The 13,954-nt window shown below is 30.2% G+C and overlaps 2 protein-coding genes and 1 non-coding gene across 3 annotated transcripts; 2 read left to right on the top strand and 1 right to left on the bottom strand.

Annotated features, from left to right (window-relative positions):
- Window positions 1-3,368: 3,368 nt before the first annotated feature.
- LOC114174208 (putative cytochrome c oxidase subunit 6b-like) lies at window positions 3,369-4,498 on the bottom strand. The gene is made up of 4 exons (XM_028058997.1): window positions 4,244-4,498; window positions 4,029-4,120; window positions 3,833-3,914; window positions 3,369-3,699 (listed from the first exon to the last, which is right to left on the bottom strand). The coding sequence occupies exons 1-4, from the start codon at window positions 4,409-4,411 to the stop codon at window positions 3,661-3,663; spliced, it is 381 nt and encodes a 126-aa protein (XP_027914798.1). The 5' UTR covers window positions 4,412-4,498; the 3' UTR covers window positions 3,369-3,660.
- A 3,524-nt stretch (window positions 4,499-8,022) lies between these two features.
- Window positions 8,023-12,285, top strand: LOC114170535 (ras-related protein RABH1b). The gene is made up of 6 exons (XM_028056033.1): window positions 8,023-8,308; window positions 9,210-9,280; window positions 10,052-10,140; window positions 10,537-10,648; window positions 11,483-11,573; window positions 11,864-12,285. Exons 1-6 carry the CDS (start codon window positions 8,192-8,194, stop codon window positions 12,005-12,007), a joined length of 624 nt encoding a protein of 207 aa, XP_027911834.1. The 5' UTR covers window positions 8,023-8,191; the 3' UTR covers window positions 12,008-12,285.
- A 1,360-nt stretch (window positions 12,286-13,645) lies between these two features.
- Window positions 13,646-13,718, top strand: TRNAK-CUU. The gene has a single exon. It is a non-coding gene; the product is annotated as a tRNA-Lys (tRNA).
- The last annotated feature ends 236 nt before the right edge of the window (window positions 13,719-13,954 follow it).

Raw genomic sequence — 13,954 nt, 5'->3', positions numbered from 1 at the left:
AAAGATAAGAGATATTAGATAAAGGATAAGAGATAAGAGATAAGAGATAAGAGATAAGAGATAAGAGATAAGAGATAAGAGAAAAGAGAAAGAGATAAGAGATAAGAGATAAGAGATAAGAGATAAGAGATACGAGATAAAATATAAGAGAATAAAAGATAAGATATAAGAGATAAGAGATAAGAGATAAGAGATAAGAGATAAGAAATAAGAGATAAGAGATAAGAGATAAGACATAAGACATAAGACATAAGAGATAAGAGATAAGAGATAAGAGATAAGAGATAAGAGATAAGAGATAAGAGATAAGAGATAAGAGATAAGAGATAAGAGATAAGAGATAAGAGATAAGAGATAAGAGATAAGAGATAAGAGATAAGAGATAAGAGATAAGAGATAAGAGATAAGAAATAAGAGATAAGAGATAAGACATAAGACATAAGACATAAGACATAAGAGATAAGAGATAAGAGATAAGAGATAAGAGATAAGAGATAAGAGATAAAACATAAGACATAAGAGATAAGAGATAAGAGATAAGAGATAAGAGATAAGAGATAAGAGATAAGAAAATAAGAGAATAAAAGATAAGATATAAGAGATATGAGATATGAGATATGAGATATAAAATAAGAAATATGAGAAATGAGATATAAGACGTGGAACATGAGACGTGAGACGTGAAACGTGAGACGTGAGATGTAAGATATGAGATATGAGATAAGAGATAAGAGATAAGAGATAAGAGATAAAGAAAAGAAAAGAGAAAAGAGATAAGAGATATTAGATAAATGATAAGAGATAAAAGATAAGAGATATTAGATAAATTATAAGAGATAAGATATAAGATATAAGATATAAGAGATGAGAGATAAGAAATAAGAGATAAGAGATAAGTTATAAGTTATAAGATATAAGTTATAAAAGATAAGATATATTAGATAAAGGATATGAGATAAGAGATAAGAGATAAGAGATAAGAATTAACAGATCATATATAAGAGATAAAAGATAAGAGATCAGAGATAAGAGGTAAAAAATAAGAGATAAGATATAAGAGATAAGAGATAAGAGATAAGAGATAAGAGATAAGAGATAAGAGATAAGAGATAAGAGATAAGAGATAAGAGATAAGAGATAAGAGATAAGAGATAAGAGATAAGAGATAAGAGATAAGAGATAAGATAAAATATAAGAGATAAGAGATATGAGATAAGGGATGAGAGATGAGAGAATAAAAGATAATATATAGGAGAATAAAAGATAAGATATAAGAGATATAAGATATCAAATAAGAAATAAGAGAAATGAGATTTAAGACGTGAGACGTGGGACGTGAGAAGTGAGATATGAGATATGAGATAGGAGATAAGAGATATTAGATAAATTATAAGAGGTAAGATATAAGATATAAGAGATAAGAGATAAGAGATAAGAGATAGGAGATAAGAATTAAGAAATAAGAAATAAGAGAGAGATAAGAGATAAGTTATAAGAGATAAGAGATAAGAGATAAGAAAGAATAAGAGATAAGAGATAAGAGATAAGAGATAAGAGATAAGAGATAAGAGATAAGAGATAAGAGATAAGAGATAAGAGATAAGAGATAAGAGATAAGAGATAAGAGATAAGAGATAAGAGATAAGAGATAAGAGATAAGAGATAAGAGATAAGAGATAAGAGATAAGAGATAAGAGATAAGAGATAAGAGATAAGAGATAAGAGATAAGAGATAAGAGATAAGAGACAAGAGATAGGAGATAACAGGTAAAAGGTAGACAAGAGACAAGAGATAAGAGATAAGAGATAAGAGATAAGAGATAAGAGATAAGAGATAAGAGACAAGAGATAGGAGATAACAGGTAAAAGGTAGACAAGAGACAAGAGATAAGAGATAAGAGATAAGAGATAAGAGATAAGAGATAAGAGATAAGAGATAAAAGATAAGAGATAAGAGATAAGAGATAAGAGATAAGAGATAAGAGATAAGAGATAAGAGATAAGAGATAGGAGATAAGAGATAAGAGATGTGAGATAAGAGATGTGAGATAAGAAATAAAAGATAAGAAATAAGAGATAAGAAATAAGAGATAAGAGATAAGAGATAAGAAATAAGAGATAGGAGATGAGAAATGAATAAGTGAAAATTTGTTGTCACTCAATATTTTTAAGAATCTCTATCAAACATAAATATTAATATCAAAATAATAAATATATAATCAAATTTAAATTTAAATTTTTTGTATAAATATTTTCAAGAGTTTAAATTAAAGACTAACAGACAACTTGTCAAAATTAAACTTAAACATAAAACATAAATATTTGATTCACGTGTAGAATAGTTCATTTAAATACTACTACTAGACAATATTATATTAAAATATATAACATAATATATATATATATATATATATAAAATTAAAAATTACAATAAGTTACAAAAATACTAAAGTATATGTTCTTATATGTATTAAAACTAAAATTTAAATAATGGTAAACTGTTTTAATCTGATCAATATTTTTATAATACAATACAGTTACGATTTGTTGCTCATATTCTTTTACATTTTGATAATAAATTCTAAAAATTGCAACTTACTCATCACAACACACAACAATACAAATCATTTTTGTACATTTTAATTTATATCTTCAATATATTGTGATTTTTATTTATTTGCACATTTGTATTATTATGTCTTACTAGCAAAAATACACATTTTAATTTATTTCTTCAATATATTATGATTTTTATTTGCACATTTGTATTATTATGTCTTACTAGCAAAAATACAGAAACTATCACGTATAAGTGTTTTGTATTTTTTAATTTTGTTTATGTTTTTTAATTTTTAATTTTGTTTATATTTTTAACTTTTAATTTCTATAAAAAATCGAATTAAAATAATAATATTTATGTCAAAAGTAAAATAATTATTAAAAGAAAAAATTTAAAAAATTTATAAAATAATTAATTTTTAAAATAATAATTAAAGATAAAATTAAAAAATATTGAAATATAGATACAAGAATGTATTGTTATAGATAAAGATAATCATGTTATCATTTTCTTTTATCTAATTAAAACTATTAAAACTATTAAACCACGTCATACCCTAATACTTTATATATAGAAGCGAAGTACATATATGATTGATTAAGTCGTCTTATATATCACATTGGGTTCAAGTAAATTAAATATTCATATTTAATGGTGATTTTATTTTGCATTTATGTAATTTGTTTTCTTAAATTATCATACTTTAATAATAGTCAAACACACCATTTAACAAGATGTAACAATTTCCCTATTGCACTTAAAAAGTATCAGATGATTTTCTACTACACTGTGGACACAGATTCTCAGATTCACCAACATTTTTTAGGAGGTCATATAAAATTAGAAAGGGTTAAAATTTCTGGGGTGACCCTAAACATTTGTAAGATATAAAGCCTAAGATATAAGATAATTTTATCTTAAATTTAAAAACATAAATTAGTGTAGTTTGGTATCAGTGTATTACTGTACTGACATATTATACTGAGAGAAGAGGAACCAAAAACACATAATACAGAACGAAGATGCATTGTTATTTCACTTATTTGCCAAAGGTGAAGTAGCAACTTTTTCCCTAACAAAAGAGAGAGATATGTTCATGGCTAGTTTCCCTCTTCTCTCTCTTTATCCCATTCTGTTATCTGCAAAACAACAAAAAGAAAAAGTTGATGATCCACACCAGAGATTCTCACCACAACGATCATGATCAAACCAAAACTATTTCCATTAATCATTAAAGTTTTGGATTTCAAATTATTGCTCAGAAGAACTCACCCATTCAGTTGGACAGAAGGACCTAAAATACGTGCCTAGTTTCTGGCATTCGGGTGCCTTTTCGCCTTTTTGTTGAACGCATCTGATTAAACCACACAAACTGCTGAATTAGATATCTGAATATAGTTTGCATTTATGACAAAATGGTTCTTTCTGAATTATGATTCTATGGCCATACAAAAACATTTTGACTTACCTGTGATACTCCACATATTTTACATAACAAGTTTTATAATCATTGCTCTCTGTTAATTCGGCACCGTTTTCTGCTATCCCTGACTTTTCCCCCTGTTTTTGCACAGTAAAAGAACCCAACTCAAAAAATTGAAGAAAAAAATGTTTATATTGTCCGAGTTTTTGTTTTTCAAATTTTTGTGAAAAAGTTAAAGAAGAAATGCGCATAGGTTTTACCTTGTTCTTGTTCTTGGTATCGTCGATAGTGTGGGTTGAAGAAGGAGGTGGAGGAGGAGAAACGGTGCCGTATTCATGAGCGGGTCTTGGAGCTTGCTCTCCTCGCGCAACTTTGTTGACATCCCTCGCTCTCATCTTGTCGTGAGGATCAACCTGCGCTGCAGACATGGTAGCTTCTTCTCTGTGTAAGACTCGGTTTTGATCTTCTTCTTCGAAAAACGTAGCATACGCATATGTTGAATGCACGGAGTAGTGTTTGATTTCTATACATTACATTATGCTGTAATCTTGTAATGACACGTTGCGGTGTAATGACACGTAGCTTTTTGGTTGTCCACTCGTGTCAGCACTGTGAGGAATTTGGCACTAAACTTCTTATGGTAGCTTCTAGTATTAAGTGAGTGCTTTATAAATGGTTTAGGGAATAATTTGTGCTGATTTTCCTCTACAAAACACCGTGATAATTCCCATAAGGGTTAACTTTTCAACTTTGAGCTTATGTTGGGTGGGTTTGTTTAGGTTCGTTTTAAGGAAAAAATACCTGTTTTAAGTGGAAGAAAAAATTGCATTTAGTATATTTTTACTTTTTAAAAAGTTAGAAGTTAAAGAGATAAAAACAGTTTATTTTGAAATGTTATACCGTAAAAATGTTATCAAAATTAGTTGACATGTAAACGATGGGGAGAATACGAAATACAGTTATATGATGTTACTCGTAGATTATATTAATATATCCTTTAAAACATTATAATGTCATTCACATAATTCTTTTATGATGAAACACATGGGAATCTGAATCTTATATTATATAAAAATAAGAATAAAAATTTATAAATTTATTATTTTAAAATTTTGAATTAAAAGTAATATTAATTTTTTATACATAAATTAAATTCATATTCATAATGTTATATCTCTTCGTTGTTTTTCTAGCTAAAGACCCAAAACTTAGTGGTTGAGAAAACTTACACTTTTTTTGGGAAATATTCGTTGAGTAGATAGAGGGTGGATTGTTCTACCAACACATCATTAAAAATAATGTGGAAGAACTGTGAGAAAAGTTTTCTAAGAGGAAACATTTTGTGCTTGTGATAAGTTTTAAGAATTCATTGAAAACTATTTAAAGACAAATTCTGGTTGGAATCATTCGTGACAGCTGAAACATGATGGGTTGCAAGAATGATTACTATATTGTTTCACCCTGCAACTACTTTTGGAATTTTATTTTGTTTCATTCAGAATATATTTAATTTATTTATTATATGAAAATTCAGATTTCTTGAAATGAAAACGTGGCGACCTAAATTCTTAGATTTGATGGAAAAACATTTCTAAGGGCAAAATAGCTGATGAATAAAAATATATGGCGTGCAGGTATGATTGATTGATGTGACGCTAATTTTTTTTTTCACTGTACGTAAAATGAAGATTTTTACTACGTTAACTGTTGGATCGAGCTGAAATTTTAACAGCTGATCCTTAACATATAATTATTGACTTTGACCGGTCGGATCTTGAATTGGAGCTCTGTAGTGAGAGCATATCGCAAGGTCACTAAATTTGTGTTGTTGACAGCACTGCACACTTTTCATAAAATGAAATTTACTACTTCGTTAACCGTTGGATCGAGCTGATATTTTAACACATAGCTTTTGACTTTGACCGATCCAATGTTGAATCAGAGCTCTGTAGTGAGAGCAGTTTTTATCGCAAGATTGTTGTAGTTTAGTTGTTTCTCTGATCTTGAATGGTTATTACTGGCTTGAATCTAATTGTTATATTAAAAGCATGCGATAAATGATTATGCATGAGTGATGTGATTCATGGATTGTGGATGATGTGTTTGATATGAACTTGGCATGTGATTTAAATGAGATGGTTGGTATCAAGGAGACATGGTATTGATATGAAATACAAATATATATTCACTGTTTGGGAAGGATGAGTTGGTATGGATTCAACATTTGGTTATGAATGAGAATGGGTTGTAAAGCTTGGCATGAGATATTGTGTAGGGTAAACATTACTTGATTGACTGAACATGATTGGTCTGTGATCAATGCGTAATTCCTTGAAATTTCTAGGTGAGATTTCAAGGTCGTGCTTCAGTGGTCGGGACGTAATTCTATGGCCCCTGCTAGTGGATGTCCATAGTGGTGCCCCATCTACATAATTTGGTAAGGATTCAAGGTAAGGATTGCATCCTGACACTCTAAGGAGTCAGTTAGTTTCACTTAGAGCGGACTGACTTATGTGGTGAGAGTAGCAGATGTCTGAAATTCATTAAGGGTTAACTTTGTGTGAGGGAATTGATTCATTGTAACACTTGTAACACATAGCTCGGGGGTGAGCAGATGTATCCACACAAGTGCGAGCATCCGCTGAATCCGACCAAATTATATGTATCCGGATGAGTCGAGTCGAGTCTTAGTGTATTGATTGGGAGGTCATAACATGCCTGGATGATGTATGTATATTGGACTGTGAAAGTATATCTGATTGCATGATAAAATCTTTTTGGCTCTAAGTTACCCTTTTGCTTGTTTGATTGCCTTGTATGTTGTTCTTGTACCGTTGCGATGATCATCAATTTTATTGATGGGAGTAGATGTGAGAGGTGCTCGAGGTCAATAGAGAAGGGATGTTTCCGCTGCACAATCTACTCTATGCTGGACTTCATGTCTCTTTGGGTTTTTCTTTAGGGCGAATGCCCGTGTATTGTATTGTCCCTAAGGCTTTATTTCGAATACTGGCTATCTCTTACTCCTTTTGGGTCGTAGGCATTGTAGTGAGCTTTAGTATTTCCTTTAAAGTACCTTGAATGACTTTATACTCTGCAACTTACTCTCTATATTATTCGGTGTAAGATTTTATTTAATTATATTATTATTTAAATAATATGTTACACCGCAAGTCATGGAAAATGGCAAAAGTCAACTAAACATACATGGGAAAAAAATAGTACATCAGATCAATTTGCTATAAAAGTGCACCATTAGTTTTTTGAATAACTTTGGAATTTTATTTTCTACAATTTGCTTCCATAAATAATTTCGGTGAAAAACAAATATTTTGATATTTGATTTTCTGAATTAGTAGAACAATTTAAAAGTGAACTTAAAACAATTTTAACAAAATGTTTTCCTTTCTCTTTAAAGAGAAGTAAAAATAAAAGGTTCTTTGTGATTCCAAACGAGAATTTGACCTAACCGTACATGTTTTTCCTTAACTTGTCAGAATGTTTAAATTTACTTTTGTTTTACCGACACATAATTTTAATTCATATAAAATTTAATTAAATATCAATTTATCAATTTTTTAATACTTAACAAATTTAGTTATCGTTCATATATCATTCAATTAATAAGAAGAAATGTTGACACATTATCAGTAACAGTAAAGTAAACGGAAACTCTGTTACGCGTCTGACCATTGTTTTTTGTATAAGTAGCTGAATATTTTACCATCAGCTGAAATTTCTTGAAAGAGAATTGAAATTTATAAATTTTGAAAAACTGAAAAATTAAATATATAGTTATTTTTTTTAAATAACTTTTCTTTCTATCGAGTTATCTTAATTCTGCAAAATATATAGTTATCTTATTTGTCAACAAAGGTGATCCAACTGAGTTTTCAAAACAAACAAGCGCATTATTTTTATTATTATTTAATCTAGGAGGCTAAAATTAATAAAGTAGATGCAATTTCTTTTATTTTATTTTAAAAAAATTGCCAAGCCGGGGTTGAAATTTATTTTATTTAAATTTTGGGGTTCCGTCCTTCATCTCATGCGATCCCATTAAATAACATTTTCACAGCAATAGCCAACTCTCTCCGCGTCTTATTGTTTGTTCCTTTTCCTCTAGTCCGAGATCAACCCCGACGAACCTCCGGGGTTTTTCTCGGCTTCTTCCGATTCTTCTTTTTGCTTTCGTTTTCGATTTTGCAATGGCGCCTGTTTCAGCTTTAGCTAAGTACAAGTTGGTGTTCTTGGGTGACCAATCCGTGGGCAAAACCAGCATCATCACTCGCTTCATGTACGATAAATTCGATAACACCTACCAGGTTTGTCTCTAAACCCTCAGATCCAATCCAAAACCGCATAAGAAACTCCTTACTTAGTTCGTCAAGGCTAAAACCACTTCTAAACCTTCGCTGTTTGCTGTTTCATTTGATTTGTTGTTTTTTATGTATACTAGTAAAACTAATCCTAGGCTCCTAACTTTGTTCGATTCAGATTTATCTTTGCTTTTGAATTTGATTTGCCTTTCCGTGCAGTTTAATTTATCTAGTAAACTGTTGTGCTGAACGATTATCATATTATTATTATTACTATTATTTTATTTAAAAGAACAAGGAAGAATTCAAATAAATGATCTAGATTTGATTATAAATCCTACTGTTGATTCAGCTTGTGCACTTTGACTTTTCGTATGTTCCCCTCTGCCTTTTAGATTTTGGACTACTTTTTGATAAATACGAGCTTGAACATGCTGAGAAATTATTCAAACCTAATGAGAATAAACAAACAACCTATTTACTAAGAATATCTCTGAATACAAATCTAGAAGAACTTTTGAGATCTCTTCTATCGAAGAAAGGTTTATATTTCCAGTAGAGGAACTATTAAAAACATTACCAACTTGTATCCAAATAGGCCTTGACTCACTAACTATGGCTGCTAAGTATATATTTGATTGCTTCATTTGATAATTATGGCTATATTATTGACTTGTGCCTAATTTTTTCTTGAGAATCACATTTTGCATCTTCATATAGTGTATGCATAGTTGTGTTTCAAATCAACTATATGTTTGATTAATAATCCGTTCACTTCAAGCTTTAGTTTCTTTCTAAACATGATAGCCATGCAGCTACTATCGTTGTGTGTACTTTCATTTCGTAGCTTGATCATACTATCATACTTTTGTTGAATTTTATTTTGAACTTTTTTTTCTTCGTGCAGGCTACAATTGGTATTGATTTTCTATCGAAAACAATGTATCTTGAAGATCGAACAGTTCGATTGCAGTTGTGGTAAGATTTGGAGTAGCATCTCATATATAAAATGGTCAGGAAATGAAAGGGTGTTTAGGAAAGGAAAGGATTGGAATAGGTTGGAAAGCCTGGGTGGGATAGTTTCCTACCATTTTATTCTAACGACATGCGATGATAGGACGAAAGAAAGTATATAATGACATTTTAATTGTATTTTGCCTGAATGTGAGGGTTCACTTTCTAGTCGGTCTCAATGATTGCATTTTGCTTGTGCTGACGTGAACTAAGTTTAATTTTGTTCAATCCCAAATAGGAGAAAAAGGATTTGTGTTTCAAATTTTTGGGTAGGTTAAATAGTCAGCCCGCAGTTTTTTCTTTCCCTGGAATTTATAAATGATTAATGCAGGGTTTACTTGTCTTTTTAGATTACTGGATTTATACAGGTGAAATCTTGATACTTTGACTTCAATGATTCATATCATGTGCTGAGTTTTAAACTTCGTATCTTATATCCTTTTGTATTTTACATTTTGTTTTTTTGAACCATTGTTGTTTTTAAGCTTTCACTATATTTATATTTACAGAAATAAATATTTTTTTAGCTGGATAAATTCTATTCTAAACTTTAAATTTCTATACATACTTCATGCTTCTAGCATTTGCACTATGTTAGTGTTTCCTCAGTATTCAAGTTTTTTATTGGTTGAAAATATATTTGTAATGGTATTGGACGTGTAGCGTTGGTTTTAGTTTATGTGAATTTGTTTTTGCTGTATTCCAAATGTTCATCTTTTTCATGTGTTCTGGCAGGGATACAGCTGGCCAGGAAAGGTTTAGAAGTCTTATTCCAAGCTACATTAGGGACTCATCCGTAGCTGTTATTGTATATGATGTTGCAAGTATGTTATCTGGGATTTCCTTTCTTTTCATCTTTTACTTTTGCCGCTATTTTATGCCATCTTACACAACTTTTGCCTCTTAAAAATATTTGGTATCATTGAAGTTGTTTTTTATTGTTAACACACTGAAGCACTTTGACTTTGATTGTAAACTTATTATGAGCTTCACATTATTTTAAATATTATGTGCTGTGATAGCAGGGTGCTATGCCTTTTCTCGTGGAACCACGAAAGTAGCATAATGATATAGTGATTATGCACTAGTCCCGTAACCTTCTATAGCAAACCATTGCATCCAAATCTCTTTACATGATTTGAATAAGGGGTTGACTTAAATTTCTGTTAAGAGCTTTGTCTGGAACATTTTCTAATAAATTTGATATTTTTGCTGTACAGGCCGACAGACTTTCCTAAATACAGCCAAGTGGATTGAAGAGGTGCGAACAGAGAGAGGCAGTGATGTCATTATTGTTCTTGTTGGGAACAAAACTGATCTTGTTGAAAAAAGGTAATGAGTAGTAAAGAAGAGAAGAATGTTGGAATGAGTCTAAGGATAGGAACTATTTGACAAATCACATATATTGACTTAAACCAACCACTTGTTACCAACTTTTCTTAGACTGAAAATCATTTTACCAAGAATTATTAAACAGTAAATATGTAATCAGAATCTCTCTGGGTATTATCAAACTGGTTACAGTGGTGTACTTTTGTCTCGGATCCTTCCTTTTATCCTTCATTTGCATCCAATATAATATTTTGTCACCCATCTGTTTCCATATCCTCTTTTCATCCAAAATATTATCTGTCACCCATTTTATATTCAAATTAAGTGTTTACCACTGCAAACATGAAGTTGTAGGAAGGAAATAAATTATTGGTATGGAACAGTAAGATCACATAATGTGGGAATTAGATGTAGGAATGGTTACAATTAGTCCCTTTGCTTTCTCTAGTAGTTTGTTGGAATTCTTACAACGTATATCCCAGTGTGTAGACAACCCATCTCTTGCTCTGCTCTTGGTTAAACACTTGTAGCAGTTGTTGGCCTATATTATAGATCACACCAAGGAATTAAGGGGTTGCTTATCAGTTAAAAGTCTTATGCATGCAAGTTAACCTACCATAGAAGATCACCCTTGACATTAGTGATCAGCTTTGTCTAGGTAGTTTTGGATGGACAGAAGAGTTCAATTTTCCAGACTTTAGCTGGCATGAGTTAAGTTGACCTTAAAGAGGTTTCATGGGAATTGCATGTTCTTGCTGTATAGTTCTGGATACTGGCTAGTGTTACACTCTGAAATTTACTTTGTTTTGTTTTACCAATTTTGTGAGTCTGCAGACAAGTCTCTATAGAGGAAGGGGAAGCAAAAGCACGCGAGCTCAATGTCATGTTCATTGAAACTAGCGCAAAGGCTGGGTTTAATATAAAAGTAACCTATCTAACACCCATCTTTTTTCTTTTGCATACATTCTTATTAAATGCTTTGTTTCTGGCCACAGTGAAATGAATCATGCTATATGATTGAACTTTAAATGCTTGTGTTTGAACACTATTTCTGAGAGATCTACTTTAACTTCCTTACATATCATGAACTTTTACTTGTTATTCTTCAGTCCTAAATCCTAATCATTTGCCTTAAGTTTCTTGCATTTGAAAGTTTTGTTTTAAATTGTGATTTTTCCTGTTTCTAACTTGCATTATGTTACGGGACATCTACAGGCCCTCTTTCGAAAAATTGCTGCAGCATTACCAGGAATGGAAACACTATCCTCTGCCAAGCAAGAAGACATGGTCGATGTAAACTTGAAGTCTACAACTGGCAACGCACAATCTCAACCCCAGTCAAGTGGATGTGCATGTTAATTGTAGTTTGTCATGTGTTGTCCACCTTTTGTTGTGTTTTTGATTTTATGCAGGTTTTTTCTCTAGTTTTCTACAGCATTATATGAAAAAAGATGAAAGAATATATATAAGCAGTGCAGGGTAGGGGTTGGATATAAGTTCTGTCCAAAAGAATTATTGTTGTTAATTGGATATGTTTGCTATAATGTATTAAAGTAGTTAAGCTCCCCAACCCAAAATTGGATTTTATTCGTTGTACTTTATAAATGGTGTGATAAGTTTAAAAATTAACTTTTTTATTTGGTTTGCCTTAAGTTTGTATTTAATTTTGGATTAACTTGAATACAATTTATAATTTTTTTTATCATGCAAGCAGCTTACAGTATAAATTTTTCTCTTGGTAAGATAAGGTTGTTTGGAAAGATTCTGTTGGCAATAAGATAGATGAAAGTTAAATTAACATAGTTTAAATATAAATTATGACTAGAAATTTCTGTTGATAGTTGGCGATGCTGTCAATAATATATTAAACTTTTAATGTCATAAGTTTAAAATTTTAATTTTTTGATTTGGTTTGATACACTGGACCAACGTATTTGTTGATCATCATTCATTATTCAAACTTAGCTTACTAGTAATACATTGTTGCATATTTGTTGTTCATTATTCGTTATTCAAACTTGGCGGACTAATAACATAACATCGCGTTTCACATCAAACTTGATTAACTAATAGTAACACATTGTTGCATTTTACATAAATTAAAAGTGTAAGTTACTTGATGGACCATATGCTCTACAGATGACAATTGACTATTAGATAAAACTTTTATATTTTGTAAAAGATGATATAACATAATTTTTAATATTACTTTCTTAATTTTGTAACGGTTGAATGAAGGTGGTTTTTCATATTTAATGGTAGTTTTTTAGTATAATATATTTAGAAAATTGTTTTAATAAATCTAAATTTTAAAATTTATATTATATGTTATTTAAAAAATATCATTTTGTTGATGAATGAAAAAAAATCAATTCATAGTTATTCGTTCAAATATTGACAAATCGGTCTTTAATAAAATATTAAATACATCATCTAATTTTTTTCTTCTGTCGGTTCTAGTTTTATATGTAATCTTCATGCAATTTGTATTTTCATGCAATGTAAACCTTACAAAGTCTGAGCCAGTTACTTGAGATGATTTTGTTGTGGGCATGTATTAGTTCTTTTTTGTTATAAAACATTGTCATTGCCTTCACTCTTTTGTTATACATCACTAATAAGACAATTTTCTATTAACTACATTATTCTTCTACACTTTTTGTCATTTTTCAAAACAACAAAACAAAACTTAAAGTTTTATTATTGTTTTAAAGTAATATTAAAGAAGTACTGGATTGAGAATACGTATGTAATGAAACGTGTATTTTAAAGTAACTAAAATATAATTAATTTTAAGCTAAGCTTGTTTTTTCAGCATAAGAACTAGTGTGCTTCTTTACAACAATACTAATGGCATGCAAAATTCGCAAAGTAAAGAATTTAAGCAAACAATGGTTTTTGAGTATAATATTTCATTCAGATTTTTCACATTCCAGGAATTAATGCTTGACCAAGAGTTATAAAACTAAATCCGAAATATAGATAATAAAAATAAAAGCCCGTCTAGCTCAGTTGGTAGAGCGCAAGGCTCTTAACCTTGTGGTCGTGGGTTCGAGCCCCACGGTGGGCGAATTTTTTTACTAGCTCCACAAGTTACTTGGTGGTTTATTATACAGTGAATATTAAAGATAAAACTAATTTTAAACAAATTTGCCTTTTCTTTCCCCCCAAACTTAACAATTTTGTTACCTCTTGTTTTACTAAAGAATTTTTCATCTTCTTTATCGAACAACAACAAATAATGCCCTAATAATATTAAAGTGTAATGTACTTTTTCCTAAAATTATACCAATTTAATTATATTAA

This window comes from Vigna unguiculata, chromosome 2 (assembly GCF_004118075.2).
Source record: "Vigna unguiculata cultivar IT97K-499-35 chromosome 2, ASM411807v1, whole genome shotgun sequence".
NCBI lineage: Eukaryota > Viridiplantae > Streptophyta > Magnoliopsida > Fabales > Fabaceae > Vigna > Vigna unguiculata.
This window is presented reverse-complemented; position numbering and strand designations above follow the sequence as displayed.